Here is a 22,635-nt window from a genome sequence, read left to right on the forward strand (position 1 = left end):
TATCGATGATAGAATTTGTTATAGATTGTAAATATTTTGTAAAATTTGTTATTTTTAAAAATTATTCAATATCTTAATAGATTATTACTAATTTATTACAATAAATATTTTTTATTAATTTTTTAAGTTACAATTAATTAATTAAAATGACATTTTTAAAAATAGCAAAATAAATTAAAATATTTTTAAGATATAGCAAAACTTTAGATTCTATATGTGATATTCTTCTATTACTATAACATATCAATGAACTATGAATGATAGAATTTTTTTGTATGTCGTAAATATTTTATAAAATTTACTATTTTTAAAAATTTCTTTTAATTAAAATTGTATTTCAAATGAAATTATGTATAAATAAAGATTAGATATAGAGGGAAAAAGAGGAAATCCAATCTTTTGGAATGGAATAAAAAACGGGTATGGGTTTTAAATGTTTGTGTCTAAACCTAATAGATATATAAATCAATCAAAGGCATATAAAATTCAACATTATTAACATTAAAAACCCAATCATAAATGACTGGAAAAAATTAAAAAAAAAAAAAAAAAAAAAACCAACCGTCATAAACAATAACATCTCCTTTTGCAAAACAAAATTATCATAAATCATTTAAATCACCAAAAGGAACCATAAATTGAAGTTTCCAATTTCAATGAGTTTCACTCATTAGCTCTATAACTTAATTTCTAGTTTAATATTTGAATACAAAGAATGACATAATAATTAATATTCCCCTTCCACACTCTCTCTCCCTCTCCATAAAATGAGGAATTTGTAAGGGCTGTCTCTTACATTTCCCCATAAATTATAAACATACATACTACTACGTACACACACACACCAGCTGTCTCTTCATATCTCTCTATATATCTTCTTTAATTTCAATTTCACAACTCTCTTTAATTTCTTCTTCATGGAGAATAATTTGATACCAACGTTTGAAGCTTTGAGTATCAGTAAGAATGATCATAAGGTCAACAAGGAGCAAGCTCCGCCAAAAACTACAAACCCCAAAGGCCTTATTGATGTTTTGGTTTCTTGGTCTCTTGAAGACATTTTCAATCAACATCTTTTCAAAACTAAGGTTCTTCTTCTTCTACTACTTCTTTTTATTTTTGACAATGTGTGAAGGCCAAACCAAAGAACTTCCAAACCTAAAACTCGATAATATAATTCTAATCCTTGTTCATTTCGACTTATTCTTAATGCATGCATGTATACAACGAACATCTCTTTATGTTTTTTTCTTTTACAATTATTTCAACTATTTATGTTATATCCTCATGTTTTTAGCTAAGGGTTTGATGATGAATGGTGTGTTTAGTGTGCTATATATATCTTAGTTTCAGAACTTTTAGTTAAATAGATAACAATAACAGCAACAAAGTTTAAAACTTTAATTTTGACATGTTTTTCAAAGTGCTATAAAAAAAAATTAGCAAACATTTCAAAAAATCTGAAAGTAATTTAAAGAAATGTTCTTAATAAAATATAGATCGTAAATGTAATTTGTAAAAGAAAAAACTCCAAGTAATACTCTAATAAATAAATAAATAAAAGATTCTTTTTTTATTTATTTTTCATTGTTGATTAATGTAACATTGTTTTCTTCAAATTATTATGTGGCAGATTGAAAAGATCCCACAATGTTTCAATTCAGTGGAGCAATATTTTGGATGTTTTATCCACCCTTTACTTGAAGAAACTAGATCTCAATTACACTCAAGCATGAACCCGATTTCCAAATCTCCATGTGTTCAAGTAATTTCACTCAAAGAAATCAAACCCTATGGTAAAGGATTATTCCAAATCCACCTTAAAGATTGCAAACAATATTGTCCCACAATCTTAATCCCTGGAAATATATTCATCTTGTCCAATGTCAAACCTAAAGTTGTCTCTGATTTGCAAGGAAATGGCAAAACATGGACTTTTGCAACAACATTTGTGTCACAAAAAGGGAAGAAAAAGGGTACCAACAAACCTACTTGTTTTACAATCAAAACATGGAAAGAAAATTTTATGAAGGATCTTAATCATCATGAACACCCTACGTTTCTTGTAGTTTTGGTGAACGTTCTTACTAACGTAAGGATATGGAATGCATTGCACATGAAGAAAAATAATGCTATTTTCAATCATGTTTTGGGAGTTACTTCTTTTAATAGTAATTTAAATTTTGGTTGTGATGTTTGTGAGACAAAGATTGAAGAATTATCATCCAAAAGTAGTTTGTTTTGTACATTGAATGAATCCCAAGCTAGAGCTGTAGGAACATGTCTTAACAGGATAAGTTGTGTCCATAAATATGGGGTTGAACTCATTTGGGGTCCTCCTGGGACTGGCAAAACTAAGACAGTTGGGGTGTTGTTGTTTGAGCTTCGGAAGAAGAATCGTCGAACTCTTGCTTGTGCTCCGACCAACACTGCGATCATGCAGGTATGTCTTAGTGAGCTACAATTTTTACGCTCATGTTTCATCCTTATTTGGATTTTGAAATTCAAACTTATAACCACTTCTGCAGTTAACTGCTATCTTCTTTCTACTAATTATGGTTTCAAAAAGTAAATCAAAATTTTAAACCTAAAAGAAGCATAAATTTTGAAAACTAAAAACGAAATTGGCAAGGTCTCTAAGGTTAGTTTGTTGGATCAAGCTAGCTATAGCTTGTATAACTTCAAACAATTTCTAACAGGCACCTAATTAAATTTCAATTTTTGTTTTCAATCAATTTCTATGTTTAAGCTCGTTTGTTGACATGCATTAGGTTGTAGTGTGCTTGTATTATTCTTTTTAAAAAAATATCTCTAGTGAATTAATTTAGAGAGTCAAAGGCATCAATTAGACAAAAGCAATTAAAAAAAGAAACACATGGGACCTATATAGACATTCTTAAACTATAAAGATAAAATAGACATAATCTTAGAAGTTAGACCATTTTACACCGTACATATGATTATATATAAAAGAAATTATTTTCAAGTTTTTTTTAATTAAATTTTGCAGGTGGCATCAAGGTTTCTTCTTCTAGTAAAAGAAATGCATGATAAGAAAGACAATGGATCAAAAGGATTGTTTTGCAATTTGGGAGATATTCTTTTGTTTGGGAACAAAGAAAGGCTAAAAGTTGGGGAATCTGATAAGTACATATATTTGGATTATAGAATTGGGAGACTCAAAAAGTGCTTCAATCAATTAAATGGTTGGAGGTTTTGCTTTTCTTCCATGATAGATTTTCTTGAAGGCCATTGTGTTTCTCAATACCGAACGTTCTTAAAAGATCACAAACAAAGATCAAAAATGGTTGAGTATTCCTTTATTGAATTTGTAAGGATGCATTACAAAACCATTTCTCGTTCACTCAAAGAGTGCATATCAATCTTTTGCACTCACATTCCCATAGCCATTTTGAAGCATAATTTTGAGAGGTTAAGTTGTGTTATGAGTTTGATAAATTCCTTTGAATCTCTGTTGCTTTCAAATGGGGTTCAATCTAAGGAGCTTGAGAAGCTATTTTTAAAAAAGGTAGAAGAAGAAGTAGTTGAGGATCAAAATGTAGAGTATGAGAAGCTTTTGAAGGGGAGAAATGATTGTGTGTTGGTTTTGAGATCTTTGGAATATTCATTGAGTGAACTTAGACTTCCACAAACATCAAGCAAAGGAGGGCTTAGAAAATTTTGTTTCAGGAATGCTTCCTTGTTCTTTTGCACGGTATCGAGCTCGTTTAGGTTGTATTCAATGCGAAATGTTGCACCATTGGAGACATTGGTGATGGATGAAGCTGCACAGTTGAAGGAGTGTGAGTCTGCAATTCCTTTGCAATTTCCTGCTATAAAGCATGCAATTCTTATTGGTGATGAGTGCCAATTGCCTGCTATGGTTGAAAGCAAAGTAAGGAGACATTCTTTCTCTAAACTTAATTTTTTAGCAATATATCGACCTTACTTTGAATGCATGCTCATATCCATAGTTTAATTAAATCTCCAACAACATATATTCAATGTTTAAATAAGTTAATCGACGGCTTAAGGCTCGTCTCGAGGTAAGGCTCTAACTTTTAGCCTTGAGATTTACACTTTCAATGAAACCATAAGAAGCTTACGCTTCGATAGAAGAGGCTTACTAGCTCCTTTGTGAAAACACACCAAGGCTTAAAATCTCTACGTTCTATCTAATGATCATTTGAAAAATAACATTGACTTTAACAATTCTTCAAAAATATTACGATTTGAGATGTTTGAACTAGGATTGTTTTTGTTGTTATGGCCTTTAAAGTATAAATCTATCCTGTTATGATAATAGTAGTGATGATCATAAAAGCCGCTGCATCCTTTTATAAACTTTTATTATATGAAAACTGGGAAGGAGGTTTTCTCTTTTCAGTTTTATATGACTTCATGTTTAGGCAACACTTGGTTGTACCAATTTATAATTTGTAAAAGGTTTTTAACTCAATATTTGGGAGGCTTACGCGTCTCTCATACCACCTCGAGGCTTAAACCCCTTGTCTTTCCTAGAAGAAAACCTCAATGCTTTCTTCAGCCTTTTAATACATGTAAGACTGTTCTATAGATCTGTTGTGTCTCATAACTTGTTAAACAGTAGTTCTTTAATTTACTAGTTCTCTAATTTTATTTCTAGTAGATTCAAACGTTAAAAAATGTTTAATAACTAGAGCTTCATTAGAACAAAATTTATAGGAACGAACCTAATTCGATATCTTTTGAAGTTCATGGACTATATATGTAACTCAATTTTTGTTTTTATTTTTCCTTTCCTTGGTAATTCACCCAATCGTTTTGCTTCCTATATGTTTGTAAGGTTGCAGATGAAGCTAAGTTTGGAAGAAGCTTATTTGAGAGGTTGAGTTTATTGGGGTATCAAAAGCATCTTCTCAATGTGCAATATAGAATGCATCCATCTATAAGCTGTTTTCCAAACTCAAAGTTTTATTCAAACCAAATCTCAGATGGTCCTAATGTCAAAACCGAAGGATATGTCAAAAAATTTCTTAATGGTCCTATGTTTGGTTCATATTCTTTCATGGATATAAATGAGGGAAGAGAAGAGAAGGATGGCATTACACAAAGTTGGAAAAATATGGTAGAGGTTGATGTTGTTCTGCAAATTATTCACAAGTTGTACAACAAAGGTACGTGTATATATATACATACATACGTTTTAAAATATGAGAGTTTTCAAAAATAGCAAATTCTATCATTGATAGTTATTGATATGTTATAGTTTAATTTAATTTAGTCCGTAAGTTTCAAACTCTTACAATTTTTTACTTTTGTTAGTTTGGGTTTTGTTCCAATTTAATTAGTTTCTAAAGTGAGTATATTGTGAGAAGTGAGGGTGAATATTTAAAATTTAGAGATGAAAAATGAACAAACCTCAAACCTCAAAGTAAGAAATCTAGATAGGGACTAAAATGAAACCTAGAAACTCAAAACTTAAGAAATAAAATGAGATGAACAACCCTTTTTTCCCTTCCATAGATCAATAATATATATTCATGAATTATTTTAGTTGTATTGAGTCAAATTAATATGTTGGAAAGGGGAAATTCTAATTTCTTTAATGATATTTTGCAGCAACAACATGTGTTGACTCAAATGAGAAGATCAGCATTGGTGTGGTCTCTCCTTATTCAGCTCAAGTAGCTGCCATTGAACACAAACTTGGGAGAAACTATAACAAATGTAATAGCTTTCAAGTGAGAGTGAGCTCAGTTGATGGATTCCAAGGTGGGGAGGAGGATATCATTATCATTTCTACAGTACGATCAAATAGAAGCTCATCGATCGGGTTCTTATCCAGTAATCAAAGAACAAATGTTGCTCTTACTAGAGCTAGGTACGTAACAATATAACATGATATACTTTTTCTTTTTGTAATACATGTAACCATGCTTCATAGTGATCAAAACCCTAATCAAGAAGTAGACTGTTGACGATGTAACCATGCTTCGATGCGGTCGGGAGATAGTAGGCTTTTCCAATAGGATGGTTTTGTACATTAATTCAAAAGCTATTACTTCTTCACTCTACAACTTTTATTGCATTTGATAATATTTTAAGATAACTTTTTTTCTTATTGACATTTCAAAAAATAGATATTGTTTGTGGATTTTGGGGAACTTCAATACGCTATCAAAGAGTGATTCTGTTTGGGAAGATTTGGTTTTTGATGCCAAGAACCGTGGTTGTTTCTTCAATGCTAAGGAAGATAAGGACTTGGCCAATGTAATGTCGAGTTGTAAGGTACCATTATTAGTAGTTTATTTCTTCTTTTTTTCGTATAATTTATCACATCACAAAATTTGTTCAGAATATTTTTCAAGCAGTTACTTAAAAAAAAATACTTTTAAGCACGAAAGTCATTCCAAACGGAGAGCCTCTACATTATTAATTGGCTGGTATTTGATGAATTTCTCGTAGATGGATATCGAGGAAAGTATTGATGATTTACAAATAACGAATCTCATGATCAAGCATGAAAATGAACCGGATATGGACATGAAAACTGTGTATGAAGGACCGATCACTCGTTCATGGGCCCGGAAGCAGCAACTTACATTGCCTTCAATATATAATCTCGAGTCCCATTGAAGAACGAAGAAGATGAGAAAGATGGAAGGAAGGGATACTTTTGAAAAATTATAGTTGGAACTACACCAAAAGAAAATAGGTGAGAGGACTTTTTTGTTTATTTCTTGAAGATAATAGAATGCTAATTGAGAAGATACTTCAACAGTTGTGTGTCATCATCAAACTTTTTTTAAACTATGAGCCTTTTTTCATGTTGAAGGGTTTTGATCATGTCATGCCTTACTATATAATTTCTCCACTTTACTATTCCAAAAAATGCTTAAACCAATGGTGTTTGCCTCAATACACACACTAAGAATATTAGTCTTTAATTACAATGTTGTGATTAATTAGTCTTTACGCAAGTCCTAAATTTTGTTACTATATCATAGAATTTCCATATCTGAATTTTCCTTGTATGTCAATTCCAACTAGTTCTTACATGTCTTATGGGTCAGAGCGTAGCTTTTTTCTTTCCTTTTCCTTTGTGTGCTATGAAGTTGTATCAAATCTAATTTAGAGTGGTTCTTATATATTGTAGACATTATTTTGTAGTTTAGATTAAGGGCTTTAAAGAAGTCAAATATTTTGATGGTATAAGTAACCTAAATTTTTATAAAAGATATTCTAGGGAATATTAAAGAAAAATAATTTTTAACGCGTCTAAAATCCTCGAAAAAATTTATATATAGACAACAAAATTTTGGAAACAAAAACTAACGACTTCACAATTACAATTTTCTTCCCTTACATTTTTTTTATCGATATTGATATACCTTAAAAAATGTGCATTTACAATCTTAAGCATGTCTCTAACATATTTACGTGAACTTGCAAAAAATAATGCTACTTAAGGTACGACAAACCTACTATTAAACGAATGAAAAATCACCAATGCTATAGCCTTCACGAAAATGACCATTTTATAGGTTTGAAATTGGCTCAAATGGTCATTTGGAGGAGTGTTAAAGTTTTTCCAAGCAATAATTAATCAATGCTTTGTTTTTTTAGAAATGGTTGACCAATTACTTTTTGAAGATATAAACTTTTCCCAAAAGGTGTGCTACACGTCTTTCATTTGCAATTAAAGTTTGTTTTAAGATACATGTTTTATTCCAAAACTCTAGTTTCAATAAATATCACGCATTTCATTTTTTCAAATCAAGCGTACGCATCCAATCAAAAGTAAATTAGAAGAAAAGCAAGTTTTAGAGATTGAACCATATCACATGAAATCAACGCAATACAACTTCAACGTCACAACACATATTTCTTTAAGAATACGACTGGAAACAACTATATTTGAAGTGTCTCTATAGAAATATAAAATAATATTTGATAACCCAGGCAAACAATTTAAAGCCTTATCTCATCTCATTTGATATTTTAACAATATATATGGACAAAACTACATATTTTAAAATGATTAAGTATCATGAAGATAAGGAAATCACATGCATGCATCTAATTTTATAAAATGAAAACTCATTCTTCCCATGCAATGCATTTATTATATATAATTTTTAAAAAAGAAAAAAAAAAAAGAAGAAGTTTTAGGCATTGACTTTGACTTTGTTAACAATGAACAAAACTGCCTCATTTAATTGATCCTTTCAAGTGGGGTTTTGATACAATGGGATCTTCATGAAATGGATGCCTGCCTTAGCGTGGCCTTCTTCCACTTACAACATATTTTGAATTTCATTCAATAATTACTCCACTTTGTTTACATAATCTTAGGAATGTTTTTAAGAGATTTCTTTGATGATCAAGTTTGAAACGGATATATATAAGAACAAAGTTTTAAAGAAAATCTCAAATGGTAAACTAGTTATACCTCAACCAGATACAATAATATACACATTGTGAAATGTGGTCAAAAATCATAAACAGTTAGGAAATTTGAAAAGATTGAAGAGTAGAGAATTAGGGTGAAAAGGGAAGAAAAAGAAAGAACTGTTGAAAGAGAAAACATGGGGGAATGGGGGGGGGGGGGGGGGGGGGCGGTGGATAGGGATGAAAGGGGAGCGGATAATGTGTGTGTGTTTGCAGCCAATGGGGATGTCTTCTCTAAATCTGACTCACCTCATTGCCCATTAATGAGAAAGCAGGTAGTTAGTTTGGGGTAGTTCATCTACATTTATTTTACCTACTCATTTTTCTCTTCCCTCTTAAATTCCCATTTCCTTCATCATTCCAACATTTAGTTTCTTCCCTACAAAACAAATATTATTTCTTTTCTTAATCATTACTTTTTTTCTTCTATTTTATGTTTTTGCTCTAACCCTCTATCTCATCTTCATTACAAAAGTTATATTTGAAAAGTTGTATTAGAAAAAAGAAAAATCCAACACACACTCAACCAAGGGACAAAATTGTATTTTCACTATTCCAACTCCAATACAAAGTTGATAGAAAAAGTAGTTTTCAAAAAATATATATTTAACCCGAATACTTACGGATATAAAAAAAAAATGTTAGCTATGTAATGTGAGAACGTTTTTAGGTTTAAAATAATAAATTTTTTTCATTTTCAGTGTGTTATTACTCATATTAATTGTCACGTCAATAATTTTTTTAACTGATGTATAGGGTCCATATCATTGAATAATACTCTTACTGGAAGAAAATTTTTCCCACGTGAAGATATAGGAGTTCGTATTCTATATGGAAGTACTATATATTTTCTCCAATAAAGCTAATTTAAGCATGTTTTGAATAGTTTCAAGAGATGCACACATCTAATTCTACTATTTTATTTGCCTAATAAATTTTGGTAAAATGACATTGGATATTGGATAGTGGATGGTTATGGCTCAAATAATTTATGTATGGTCTAACAAAAATTGTGGTGGGGTGGTAATTTGAGTTTAGAGATTTATAAGTTTGTCAAACACTTTTTTGTATGGAGATGTGGCAAAAAAACAAGTTCAACTTAAGTGATGCACCTAATAGACCTAATACATCTAAAACACTTATTTATATATATGTGAAGGTCGAAAATGACAAAATATTAAAGGTTTTTAATTTAATGGTGATTAAGTAATTTGCCTAATGACTTTTGAGTAAATAAAACAATGTGACGTTTTTTTAAATAAATTCATCTTTATCCACTTTAGGGTAAAAAAACAGTCAAACATTTTTAGGAGGCGTTTGGGACAAGGAATAAGTTATTACAGTACTGAGTTATTATAGTTGAAGTTTATAATAGTTTGTGTTTATAGTATAGATTATTTTAATTTAAGTTATAATAGTACGTGGTTATGATTTATATTTTTCTTTTCACTATCATTTAACAAAAAATAAAAAAAAATTATAAATTCAAGTACTTTTGGTATTTCAAGTGTATCACGTTTATCAAGTACAACATATCAAGTATATCAAGTGCCTAGCTAGTGTATCAAAGTGGATATCAATAGTGTAATACTAAATGTATATTAATAGTATATCGAGTGTATATTGAGTATGTATCAATACTATCATATGTGTATACTAGGTGGATCAAGTGAGTTTAACTTTTTTTTGCCACTTTTGCAAAAGTAAACAAGTTTGTGATATGGGTTCTAATTTTCTAAACTTATTTTCTCAAACATATACAAGAAGATCTTTTAATATGTCATTAAGTCGATTAGTGAGGGTTAGTTCTCGCTATTTTTCTTTTCTAACTTCATGGTATACACATGTACACTTACATATTCAAAATATTATGAAGTTTGACTTTTGTCATGAGATTATTTAAGAGGTATGCAAACAAGTTGATTTGGCCTTTAGATAAAGGGGGAAAATCTCTTTTAATCTAAGAAGAAACCTATATATCCAAACATTTAAGTACTTCCCACATTAATGAAATTAAACAACAACACAACCATACATATAGAAGTACTTAAAAGAAGTGAAAAGAAAACATGCCTATGATTGAAAATACTTTAACGAGGAAATAATAAACAAATGGTCCATATCATAAGATGTGATTTAAGTGATATATACATAAATTATAATACAATTGAAAGTTTAAAGTAAAACAATAGACAACAATTAGCTAATTAAGTTTATAGCATTGAAAGTTTTAGGGTTAATGATTCAGAGTAAAAAGTTATTTTTACCTGAAGAAACTCCAAATATGTCTTGGTTGAAAATGAGGTTTCTTCATTCAATTACAATGGTGTGTATCATTTATGTCATTGTAAAGTTGAACAAGTTTCAATGATCAGTATGGTAGGTGAGGCCATAATAAAACCACCTTCAAATTAAATACTTTATTAACAAATTATTGAAGATTATAATTATAGTAAAGTCTGAGTCAAAGATTACGTAAGTATTATAAGAATAATTAAGAAGGGGAAATTACATTTTTATCTCTTGGTTTTTGGTTTAATTTCTTTTTCCTTTTTATTTTTTTATAATCTTTTTAAGTTTCAAAACATTATAATTTTAGTGTTTCATTTCCTCCCAGATTTTAGTTTTAGTGTTTGTTCAATTCTCTTTTAAATCTTTAATTAAATAGCATTAAGGTTTATTGATTAATTTAAAAGAATTAGAGTTTTACTATTTAATTTTAAAATTTCACTTCACAATAATATGAATATGTAATATTTTGAAATGGTGAGAAACCATGTGAAAAGGAGTAAAAGCAAAATTTAAGAAATCAAACAGATTATTTCCAAAACCAAAGGAAAAAAAACTTGAAAACACCAACTAATAAATGTATCATGTGTTTCATTTATAAAAACAAAAATTAAAAACAAGAAGAAAAAGAACAGAAAAAAAAAGAAAACAAAGGTTTTAATTTGCTATAAAAGAGCTGCCATGCCCTCCATTTTGTTCAAGTTTGTATGTGTTTAACAATGACAAACATGAATATGAATCCAAAAAACATATTCCTCCTTTCTTTGAATGTGTTCTTCTTTTTCTTCTTCTGTTTGGGAAGTTGTGAAGGAAAAAGAAAGAGATATGATGATGGGGGAGACGAAGGAACAATAATAAAAGGGATGTTTGTGTTTGGGAGTTCTCTAGTTGACAATGGAAATAATAATTTCTTAGAGAAGTCAAGTGCTAAGGCTGATTATTTGCCTTATGGAATAGATCTTGCTGCTGGCCCCTCAGGAAGGTTTACAAATGGGAAGAATGTAATTGACCTTCTTGGTACCTATCTGGGCCTTCCTTCTTCCATTCCCCCTTTCTTCGACCCTTCCACCAAGGGAACCAACATTGTTCGTGGCGTCAACTATGCCTCCGGTGGCTCCGGTATTCTAGACGATACCGGCTCTATAGCGGTAATCACCACCTTTCTTCTTCTTATTATTATTATTATGGGGAAGAAGTTAAACTTAAAATTCAATAAATGGTATTTAAGAAGGTGGATAAGTGCTTTTTTTTTTTTTTTTTAATTTTAATTATACATACTTGAATGGTACTTTGATGTATGTTTCTAAATATCTACAATCCCACTTTTTTTTTTCTAATATTCTTTCAAGAACTATCCAAAAAGTACATAAACTTAGCTAAAAAGGGCTAGGTCAATCTAAAAAAATTCCCAAACAACAAATTACATCAAAGAATTACCAAAAAATGCACAAATAAAGCAGGAAGCAATCATAAGTAGGTTAATTTTACAAACAAACAAAAACCTAAACTTTGCTATTTTTCTTTTTTAAATTTTAAAAAAACTATATATTCTTTCAAAGGATTGGTGGGATAATATGTTTTTTTAAAAAACTTAGTAATTAATTAATTACATTACAAGATCTTAAAAGAATTTTTTTAAAATATAAATAGCCAAATCTATGGATGAAAAATGAAAAATTATATTGATCATACACTTCTATTATTAGTGAGATATAATCTATAATTGATAGATTTTAAGTTAAATCTAAATTTTTCTATAATTGTAAATTGCTTTAAAATTTTAAATATTATCCTATTTTTCTTAAATTTTTCAAAAACTCACACACTATAAAGAAAATCAAGTTAAAAATTTTGAATAGAAATTGAGATTATTAATTGGAAGGAGAATATAGGGTGTGAGGTATGGTTTTCTGATTCAAAATATGTCATTCATAATCACTATCACACCCGGAGAGTTCAAATCTCAATTTTTACATCCAACTTTCATCTAAAAAAATATACAGCTTTGAAACGTTCGTGAAAGATGAAGACTAATCTATTGGTATTTGAGATGATCATCATCTTTTTTTCCTTTTTTGTTTGTAGGGAAATGTAACGAGTTTGAATAAACAAATAAAAAACTTTGAGGAGGTGACACTACCAGAATTGAGAAGATTGATGAGAAGGAGACATGGTAGAAAAAAGATCAGTTCACTGTTAGACAATTATTTGTTTGTTGTTGGTTCAGGAGGGAATGATTACTCATTCAACTATTTTCTCACCAACTCTGACCCTCAACTTATCACTCTCCAGACCTTCACCGCCAATCTTACAGCCACCTTGTCCACCCAACTCAAGGTTTGTTTCTTTTCTATTCACAAAACTATAATTAATATATAGTTTAATAAAGTTGTTTTGAACTGATTTGATAAAAATGGATGGATGATGACACAGAAGTTGTATAGTTTGGGAGCAAGAAAAATGGTGGTAATATCAGTAAACCCATTAGGGTGCAGTCCAATGGTGACAGCAAATAACGAAGGAGAATGCATTGAGATATTAAACCAAGCAGCTCAATTGTTCAATCTCAATTTGAAGACATTGGTGGATGACATAAAGCCACAAATCCCACTCTCTAACATCGTCTTTCTTAATTCATACAACATTATTAATGACATCATCTCTCAACCTGCTTCTCAAGGTACACTACACTATACACACATATATAAATTCATTTATAACTAATTTATGTTAGGTTAAATCATTAATATCTATCTTTTGATTCTTTGAAAAGTTTGTCTTCTCTCTCTCTCTCTCTCTCTCGCTATTACACACTTTTCTTCTCTTTCTAACACAATTTGTTCATATTTTCTTAGACAAGTGTTTGTGCTTGGGAGAGAAAAATGAAACATTTAAAAAATTATTGTGGAAAAATGATATGAGGTCTAAATGATATTCTTTTAATACCAAATATATATAATTTTTTATAATATTGAATAATTAATTGTGTTTGTTAATTGAGAGACAGGTAGCCTATGGGGCTATGCCTGATATCATTTATGGAGCTGCCTGAATTTATTATTTGTAGGATATGGTTCCCTAATATTTAAGTCCATATCTTCAACCTAATTTTTTTGAAGTATAAATTGGGATAGAAACCAAAAACCACATACATCCATAGTAACTATTAGCTTAGTTAAGCTCTTGTTAGCTTCAACTAAGTTGGTGATGGTTCTTTAATCTTCTAAGTCCAGTTGGATAGTTTTTTAATTTCATTTTAAATAAAAATTAAAAAGAGTTTGTGTTTTCTTGACGTATGATAATCAAATTTATGAATTGAAGTTAATAATAGTTGAATTATGCTATTTTGACAAACAAACATTGTTGCTAATAAAAAACTAATGGAAAAAGTTTTTTTTTTATTCATATTTAATATTCTATTTTAATTTAGTATAGAGCAAATTAAATTTTTTGTACTTTTTAAGTGTTATCTTTGTCTTTCTTTTTTTAAAAAATTTAAATTTGCTTTGTTTTTCTCTAATAAATGTTTTTAATCTTCTAATCATTTACAAAATATATGTTTGTTGTAAGATCTAACATAAGCATACCCCCATGAAAATATAATTGATAAATCTTTGTTTTTGGCTTTAATCTCTTGCTGACATTCTTTTATTAACTATTCTTTAAACACTTTCATTAGCCTATTTAACACACGATGAAACATTACTAAAATAAGAAAAAAATTTATGAAGACATCTCTTTCAAAACACTTACAAATAAATCTTTAATGACAACCAATTTGAACATTGATCAACTAACAAAAACTTTCACTATCAAATTTGAGATTTGAGATTCAAGATGATGAGTGTTTTTCTTTTTCAGGTTTTATTGAGGCAGCTATGCCATGCTGTGAGGTGCCATCTCGAAATGAAGGTGGAAATGGAATATTGTGCAAAAAAGAAGGAAAAACTTGCCCTAACAGAACCAACCATGTCTTCTTTGATGGGTTACATCCAACAGAGGCTGTCAATGTCATTATAGCATCTAAAGCTTATGCTTCTCAACTTCAAACTGAAGTTTATCCCACTAATGTTCTTCAACTTGCCAATTTATAGGCAACTTTCATCTCTCTTAAGTTTTACCTTTGTAACCTATTAGTAAGTAGTAACGTTATCACTTTATGTATCTTTCACAAGCTTTCATCGTGATGCTGTTCCAACAGTTCAAATTTGAAACATTTTGTTAAAATCTCTCAAATAAAAAAAGGGTGCAAATCAGTAGTGAGGAAACCAAAACGTTCAACAAAAAAATGCATCAAGATCTCATTTACCAATTCGTAATGAAAATCGGTGATATCATAATAAAATTTCATTGATAATGGATCTCAATCACAACTGTAATTGAATTACTTCTAATCGTTTGCTTAGAATTACAAATTAGTTACATTTACCTTGACATTACCATCACCGTCACGTTGGACCCTAATAGCAACAATAATGATGAAGATAAATGTAACATATTCATAAGTTTTATATTGTTACAATAACAATATCTATCATGATAACATTTAATAGTAGTGAGTCATATGTCATTTTCAAGCACAGCTGAGTTAGGCATCATCCATTCCTCAATCAAATTGCACGTTTATTGTTATAGATTTGGAGGCATGTCTCACGGTTCATTATGATTACAAAATACGTTGAAATTATCAATGTTTTATCACGTTCTATTCAGGGCAAATGTGGCCTAAAAGTCAGCTTTACCAACAAAATATCTCACATTACCTTGGCTAAGGGAATGAGTGGAAAAAAGAATACACATAAAGCAGATTACATTTTGCATCCACAAGCTCTGTTCTACTTTACAAAATAATAATGTTACGAGAGGGAGGTGTGAGGCCTAAAGGTGAAAAGAAAGGGGAATGAAGCTGTGTTTCAATTCCAGCTACCTATTTAGAAACAAAATGAATTGTTACAAAGAACATACTACGTCACACAAGCCCTACCCGTACTCAATCACAAGCGGCTAAACGAAGAAAGAAAACAGTACTCCGTGGTGACCGCTCTACCAAATAACTCATTAATGATGTGAGAAAACTAACTATATATCCAGATTTCTCCCAAAATTTGGTTGCATCTGTTGGGTGTGCAGTGGAGATGCAGCAGTAGCAGTAATGTGCATAAATTACCTTTCACTTTCATGTGAAATGGTCTTGTTTGAGGATTGCATCAAAATCTGGCAATAGTATTTCTTCAGATTTCCGTTTCCAGGTGTCGCCATTCGCGGGGAAATACCACGACACTTGAGGAGAGACAGACATGTACATCTCTGTATCAAAATTGACAAGAAGAAATATGTAGAGATTTTTTTTTGGTTTTTGCATTTGAGATATACAAATAATTGCTGAAACAAAAAGCAGTTGGTCATGAGTCTAACTACATAGGCTTGATTTATTTTGATTGAAAATATTTTAGTAATTGGAACAGCCAATTTTCTGTTTTGGTTACAAAACTTTCTAAACATTGTATATGTGAACAAGAATTTAAATACTTTTGAAAGCCCAAAAACCTAACTTTCTACATGAATGGCTTCAACTACTTGTTCATGTAGAATATTGATCATGTAAATTAACAAAAAGATGTGCTTTATACTAATTTCAGTTAAACAACTTATTTAAAAAAAATTGATGGTATGGATTTGAATGATCTTTTATGAGTTTAAAGACAAATAGAGTATTTAAAAGTTGATACTAAAATGAAAATAAACATAAAAGTTCAAGCCTCAAGAACTAACATTACCTAGGACTAAAGAAAGGGGATTTCAGTGTTTTTTGTGCAAAAGCTAAAATATTAACAATTTTGTAAGGTAATGTACAACAAAATGACAATATGACAAATGCTCGCAACAATAGAGAACGATGAATCAGCCAACCAAAAAATATTCAACATATGTTAGCAAGTGAGCATTGTCTATCGAGTTTTAATAAGTGTTTGATACCCACACAAGTGTGTAATACGAATTCAAATTACTTAACCACTGTTCAAAAAATATCTATTGTATAACAAGTTTCCAACCCATGTCCAATACACGTGTTGAACATTCATATTTAATCCAAACTAAAGTGTCATTGATTCTCTGATTGTTACCTATCTTCTAGAATTCAAATTTTGCTACAATGATAGAATATGTGTTGGGTGTATTGTTTAGGCAAATGAAAAATTAATGTAATAGCAGAAAATCAACAGACAATTAATGATCTTTCACTACGCATTCAGTCAGCTTTAAAAGTTTCCAGTTAAATAGTTAAATACCTGAAACAGAAGCAGGATCAGATGACCTTGTATCATGCAAGACCACAGTCCCAGAAAGTATGGTTATAAATCCACAAAGTTCTGATGCAATGCTGCTAGCACTCTGGCCAGACCAATCCTAATTATATACAACAGGTATTATAAATCAGTCTCTCTGAAACACCAAAAATTTGTTTAAATTCTAGCAAAAATACCTTGAACATTATGACACTGGCAAAGATCGTGAAAGATGTGAACATTGCATAATGAATTGGCGAAACAACTGCAGTGTCAAATGTGTCCAAAGCCTGGGCCATCCAATTTACATTGTTAATTAGCAGTACCTTAAGATTAAGAGACTGGAAGGAGTATTTACACCAAAACAATTAGAGACTTTCAGCAAGTTTTGGGCATAACAAGGAACCAGGGATGTCAAATTCAGTATATTTTTCAATATTTACCTTCCCAATCCCCATTTTTAAAGAGAATCTATCAATTCTCATCAAATCTTATCTAACTAAAATGAGAAATAACGTCATTTGCCAACTTTTTCTAAAGGGATGGTGTGCTATGGTCCTTAGCACTTAACAAATTTTCTCTTACATTATCAACCTCTTTGAAAGTTCTGAGTTCTATAAGGAGGTGTTTGGGGAAATTGTAAAGTATGAGGAATTGAAAGTCCTAGGGCCTAAGTACTTAATCCTAATAAAGCATAAAATGATGTTTTAACTAGGAGTGCAGTTCATAACTCCAACTCCTTTGACCAAACACCCTCTTAAGCGTCCTACACCCTTAATGGTCAATCTTTACATTTTGCAAACAATGGAGTAGGTTGCATCGTCGTAGTAGGATTTCTAGAAGAATTAAATGAACATTAATGAGAAAAATATATAATAAATATCCCCTTCTCATCAATGTTTCCTTAAATTTCCTTTACAGGCTTGAGAGTAACCAAGTAATTATCCTTTTCAAAGCCCACAAAGAATAGAAAATTACATTGAGAAAACAACTTTTAACAAGACAAAATGAAAGAATATAAGGACATACAGAAAAACCAAGCCCACAAAACTCACTAAAGAGAGGGCCTCCAACCAAGGACTTCGGAAAATTGAAAGCACACTAACTAAATTGGAATGAAACTTAAAGTACACAGATCAAAATGACATTTTAACCTAAGATTAAGAGGATATAAAAATTATATCGTGCAACGTGAAAATGAAGTTGCAATAATGAAGTAGATTTTATTACATCAAACATGATAGCAAGGCCAAAGACTAATCAGGGCGTTCAACAGATTGGATATTAAAATTCAAGAAAGATACTACAATTCTGATCATTGCAATGGTAACAGTATCAATGATCATTTATCAGACCTTGATCTGGTTCCTTACTAATGTGTTCTTGTGAAGGAAAAGAGATTAACTCTACCCAATAAGAGGAACTACACTGGACTAGAGTATACATGAGTTTTGTGATGGTTTTTGGTAGTATTGCAACACTTATTCCATAAACAAATACAACTAGCATGGTGGGAGAAATGAACTTCTGACCTGAGATCAGAAGTAGTTGCCTAATCGCTGATGATAGGCTATGTACTCATGCACTCATGTTGGCTGGTATTTGTTTCTTGAGGCTTAAACACAATCTATGTTGAAGCCTAGGAACTCATGAAAGATTGAAACTGGCCTTGCATGATTGACTAATCTGGATTCAAGCTCCCGCTACAAAAATGTTATTAATTATAGACCCTAGAAATAATTTGGAATTACATTCAGTATTTAAGACTCTTGAGACCTTTTTAAAAACAGAAACAAGAAACACATATGAAATGAAAGTTCAAGGAAATGAACTCCCATAAGGAATGAAAGGAACAAGGAACAAAACCAAACAAAATTCCTGAAAAAACAAGAAACCATAAAACAATGAAAAAACAAAGCGCCCAAGGAGAAACAGACACAAAAATCCTGAAAGCAAAACCATGTTGGTGAGTGCCACGAAAGCTAGACCAAATAAGAGTACTCAAGAACGCAAAAAACACACAAAGCTAGAAAAACGAAGTTATTGTTAGGATGCCACCTAACAAGAGTACTCTAGAACACAAAGAACATTAAAAGATATAGTTATACTTATATTGCACTATCAAAGAAGAAACAATATACCTCAACACATTCTAGAGGGCTAAGAATCCTCTCCCAAATTCCCAACTATGGAAATCCCACAAAAATTTTCACCCCTTCCTCTCAACCCACTCCCTTCTACTTATAGCTAAAACCCTAACCAACTTACTAGCTATTTACTAATTTCCCCTTCTACTTATGACAAGGATTGAACTCTGAACAAAAAGTTTGGGGTTTGACTAGAACACATGGGTATAGTGCTTTTTTTATCTAAAGAGGAGTTTGTTCATGTGCATGGAGCATATGGCCAAGTAGAGTCGTACTTAACCAGCTTTTCAATGGGAAAAAAAAAAGAAAGAAAGAATACAAAAGGAGGGAGCATATAAAAGAATAACAGGTACAGGCGTACAGCCAGTAACAAGAGACACCTAGAAACTGACCTTGTAAAAAGGACCTAGTTTCAAAAGAAAAAAGCATAAAAGGATAGTTACAAGATTCCTTGAAGACTGAGTATTAAATCTAATGCAAGATGAAGCCTCTCCAATGAAGTATCAGTTATCCTGTTTTATCTCAAGCCAAATACTCCACAAATCGCAAAGAAAGTAGAGTACCAAAGGACGTGACCCTTATCACAAAAGGGTGGATGGGAATTATCTCATCCACCATAAACCAACAAGCTTTTTCTGAGGCAACTGAATGTCAAACGACTCCAAAAACAATCTCGGATCAAACTAGTAAAATTGGAAACCATGAAGGATGTGCCAGGCACACATGAGCTGATAGGCTTTGAGGCATGCTGCATAATTCAAATCAAAACACTCGGCTCAAGCATGTGTGGGGTCAGTTCATGTGCCTTTAAAATATGACTCTGTCAAGTGATAAAGGAAGAAGATGAACACTTGGCTCAAACGATCACGTGAAAATCACATGGTTTCTTGAAGCATTGGCATTTGGTCTGGCTACACTATCGGCTGAGACAACCAAATGGATAAGCATGGCTCATTAAGTATATGCACCTTCTACATATATACAAGTGATATATACGTTGACATTTTGGTATGCACATTCATGCATAGGAAAGCTGCAAACTGTGAAGAAATCACAAAAGATATCCTTTTCCATAGGTTACGGTCACAGATCTTTTGGTTAAAAATGTATCCTTTCCTATTGGGTTGTAGAGGACTAAAGACCAATTATGGTTAAAAAGAGATTGAAAATTACAAATAAGCTTTTGAACTATATCCATGGCATGATAAAAAAATAATAATAATAAATAAATAACCCAATAATAATTGTGATAGAACTAAATTTCATTATAGGAGATCGGAGAAAAAGAAAAAAATTGTATCATGCCCCAAATGAGCAAGAAAAGCTCTATATTCAATGTTCATCACCACCATTATTATCCCAAAAAGATTTGAACAAAATCGAAGTACTTATACCTTATTCAAATAATTCAACTGAATAATTATGCATGAGATTGCAACCATTAAAAAGACCCATGTTTGGAAGTGAGCAACTTGACTCCAACCCTCCATTGTGAGTTTTATTGCAATGCCAATAGCTTTGATACTCATTACCTGCGAGCCATGCAGAAAGTTGATTTCTAACATAGAACTCCTTCGAAGTATAAATGATATCATTACAAGTTTCATTAAACTGAATAGAACAGAATCCTACGTGGAGAAAATTTCTCAATCAGAATCATTAGACAGATTCAGTATGTAAAGGCTAATGGAGACTGACCGTCAAGGATCCAATTATGGAACATATCCCAACGTAAATGAGTATGTTTGTCTGTCCATAGCGGGGTTCGCAATACAGCACCAGGAACAACACAATAGCTATCACTGAGGCCGTATAGAGAAGAAAAGCTGAACCAAACACATCAGAATGATTAAAAAGATGCTCCACATAGTAAGACACGCAACAAGGTATGTTCAATAGTTTACTTGGTTGAATTGCTAGTTCCCATATCTCATCCACTGAACTCGGAGTACGTTCACCAGGTGCATGGAGCACAATCATTGTAGACCCTACAACACATAAAATACACCCCAATACACCCATTTTCTGCAATTTTTCCTTCAAGAAAAAATGCGCAAGTACAGCACTGCCAACACGATAAACACAGAGGAAAATCATTTCGCTAAAGCCCATTTTGACATGGAAGCCTAAATTAAGGGTAATTAGATACAATAAGACACTGGAAGACAAGAAATTCAAATGAACCAAACCTAAATCATCATCTCATTGAACCTTCTTTGAGTAAGAACTTACCTAACAATTATACTTATTGCTCCAAGTGGCGTCACGAGAATGGCAGGAGCATAAATATAAGCCACGAAGTTGGAAAATTCCCCAACAATCACTACAAATTGTACACAGGTCAAAGTAATCAATCAATTTGCATACCTTAAAAACTCCTTGAGCACACCCAAAGATGCTCTAAAAAGAGATACTATTAAGCCTTAAAAACTTAATTAACTTAAAACCATTATCATCTTTCGAGGTTGTCCTTGAGGTGGACAAATTCTCTTGGAGACTAATGGAGTTTACCAGAAGTCCCAAAACACCAATAACTAAACAAATAAGAATGAAGAAACTGGAAGTCCACACAATTTGAATTCAAAACTCACTGGTTATCATGCCGATCCACCAAAGGGGCTCTAATAAATACCCATATCCACCAGAACCTAAAATTCGTTAACCAGACAAATTCCATCAGCATAAACCCAAAGCGGAACACTGTGAACAGTGCAGCCTGCCAATTAGTAACAACAAGAAGAAACGACAATCTAAAACCATCAATTATAACCACTTGCAAGATAAACAAGACAAATCGTTCACGAACTGAATAAGTGAAAATAATCACAAAAAAGGAAAAGAAAAATAACAACAATCAAATCATCGAAATGTCAAAACCCCAGAAACAGAAACTTTTCCAACGATATCAAACAAACAAAAATCAACTAAACCAAGAATAATAACCCCATCCAGACCACAGCTGAAATCTTAAAAATTGAAGGAACCCAGATCAAAAAAACGACCCAAAAATTGGAGGCTCGAATTGAAATGGAAGAAGTAAAATCTAGAGAAACTCACTCGCTCGTGAACCCGAAGCACCAGCCCGACGAAGACCCAACTTCTTAATGATGAAGCTGGAGCCAATAAAGGCGCTGGACAACATAGCAAGAAGGAAACCTTTCAGGTTATCATTGGGGGAGATGGAAGGCTCATGGGTGGTCATGGATTGCTGCAGATTTTCATCTAATTCCAAATTTTGCAGGCGAAAGAAGAGAAGAAGAAATAGAGTGTGAACAGGCAGCTACTCCTTCGAGGCAAAGGACTTTTGTATTAGAGAAAGGTACACGTTTTTCTTGTATGTCAGTCCAACAGCGAATTCCCACATTATTTTTTCCCTTTGCTTCTCTTCCAATCATAAAGGTTGAACCATTTGTTAGGCCACGCATTTAATTTCATTTTCTGGATCCTATTTTGGCTTTATGACCCTTCTATTTTGGCTT

At 31.6% G+C, this 22,635-nt stretch overlaps 3 protein-coding genes across 5 annotated transcripts; 2 read left to right on the forward strand and 1 right to left on the reverse strand.

The window, feature by feature from the left end:
* Positions 1 to 917: 917 nt before the first annotated feature.
* Positions 918 to 6,618, forward strand: LOC101214715. The gene is made up of 7 exons (XM_031889224.1): positions 918 to 1,079; positions 1,634 to 2,443; positions 3,011 to 3,895; positions 4,826 to 5,162; positions 5,602 to 5,863; positions 6,123 to 6,270; positions 6,448 to 6,618. The coding sequence occupies exons 1-7, from the start codon at positions 918 to 920 to the stop codon at positions 6,616 to 6,618; spliced, it is 2,775 nt and encodes a 924-aa protein (XP_031745084.1).
* A 4,759-nt stretch (positions 6,619 to 11,377) lies between these two features.
* On the forward strand, positions 11,378 to 15,011 carry LOC101214473 (GDSL esterase/lipase At4g16230). Its single transcript, XM_004139707.3, has 4 exons — positions 11,378 to 11,870; positions 12,808 to 13,059; positions 13,156 to 13,402; positions 14,584 to 15,011. The coding sequence occupies exons 1-4, from the start codon at positions 11,430 to 11,432 to the stop codon at positions 14,814 to 14,816; spliced, it is 1,173 nt and encodes a 390-aa protein (XP_004139755.2). The 5' UTR covers positions 11,378 to 11,429; the 3' UTR covers positions 14,817 to 15,011.
* A 389-nt stretch (positions 15,012 to 15,400) lies between these two features.
* On the reverse strand, positions 15,401 to 22,561 carry LOC101218768 (probable magnesium transporter NIPA6). 3 transcript variants are annotated; one of them, XM_004139648.3, is made up of 9 exons: positions 22,214 to 22,561; positions 21,748 to 21,804; positions 21,389 to 21,479; positions 21,061 to 21,221; positions 20,855 to 20,982; positions 20,551 to 20,688; positions 17,207 to 17,299; positions 17,013 to 17,130; positions 15,401 to 16,029 (listed from the first exon to the last, which is right to left on the reverse strand). In XM_004139648.3, exons 1-9 carry the CDS (start codon positions 22,356 to 22,358, stop codon positions 15,899 to 15,901), a joined length of 1,062 nt encoding a protein of 353 aa, XP_004139696.1. In that variant the 5' UTR covers positions 22,359 to 22,561; the 3' UTR covers positions 15,401 to 15,898. The 3 variants fall into 3 exon arrangements, with proteins under 3 accessions (XP_004139696.1, XP_031744556.1, XP_031744555.1); XM_031888696.1 differs by having other exon boundaries at positions 21,748 to 21,872; positions 22,214 to 22,353; XM_031888695.1 differs by lacking the exon at positions 21,748 to 21,804.
* Between the last annotated feature and the right edge of the window lie 74 nt (positions 22,562 to 22,635).

Source organism: Cucumis sativus, chromosome 7, assembly GCF_000004075.3.
Source record: "Cucumis sativus cultivar 9930 chromosome 7, Cucumber_9930_V3, whole genome shotgun sequence".
Lineage (NCBI taxonomy): Eukaryota > Viridiplantae > Streptophyta > Magnoliopsida > Cucurbitales > Cucurbitaceae > Cucumis > Cucumis sativus.

Coding starts and splice junctions, on each gene's coding strand:
- LOC101214715 (XM_031889224.1), top strand. CDS start 918: ATGGAGAATAATTTGATACCAACGTTTGAAGCTTTGAGTATCAGTAAG. Junction 1,080..1,633: donor TTTTCAATCAACATCTTTTC/AAAACTAAGGTT, acceptor ATTATGTGGCAG/ATTGAAAAGATCCCACAATG. Junction 5,864..6,122: donor GTTGCTCTTACTAGAGCTAG/GTACGTAACAAT, acceptor TTCAAAAAATAG/ATATTGTTTGTGGATTTTGG.
- LOC101214473 (XM_004139707.3), top strand. CDS start 11,430: ATGTGTTTAACAATGACAAACATGAATATGAATCCAAAAAACATATTC. Junction 11,871..12,807: donor ACGATACCGGCTCTATAGCG/GTAATCACCACC, acceptor TTTTGTTTGTAG/GGAAATGTAACGAGTTTGAA. Junction 13,403..14,583: donor CTCTCAACCTGCTTCTCAAG/GTACACTACACT, acceptor TTTCTTTTTCAG/GTTTTATTGAGGCAGCTATG.
- LOC101218768 (XM_004139648.3), bottom strand. CDS start 22,358: ATGACCACCCATGAGCCTTCCATCTCCCCCAATGATAACCTGAAAGGT. Junction 21,222..21,388: donor GCAATAAGTATAATTGTTAG/GTAAGTTCTTAC, acceptor TCGTGTTGGCAG/TGCTGTACTTGCGCATTTTT. Junction 20,983..21,060: donor GGAACTAGCAATTCAACCAA/GTAAACTATTGA, acceptor TGTTTGGTTCAG/CTTTTCTTCTCTATACGGCC.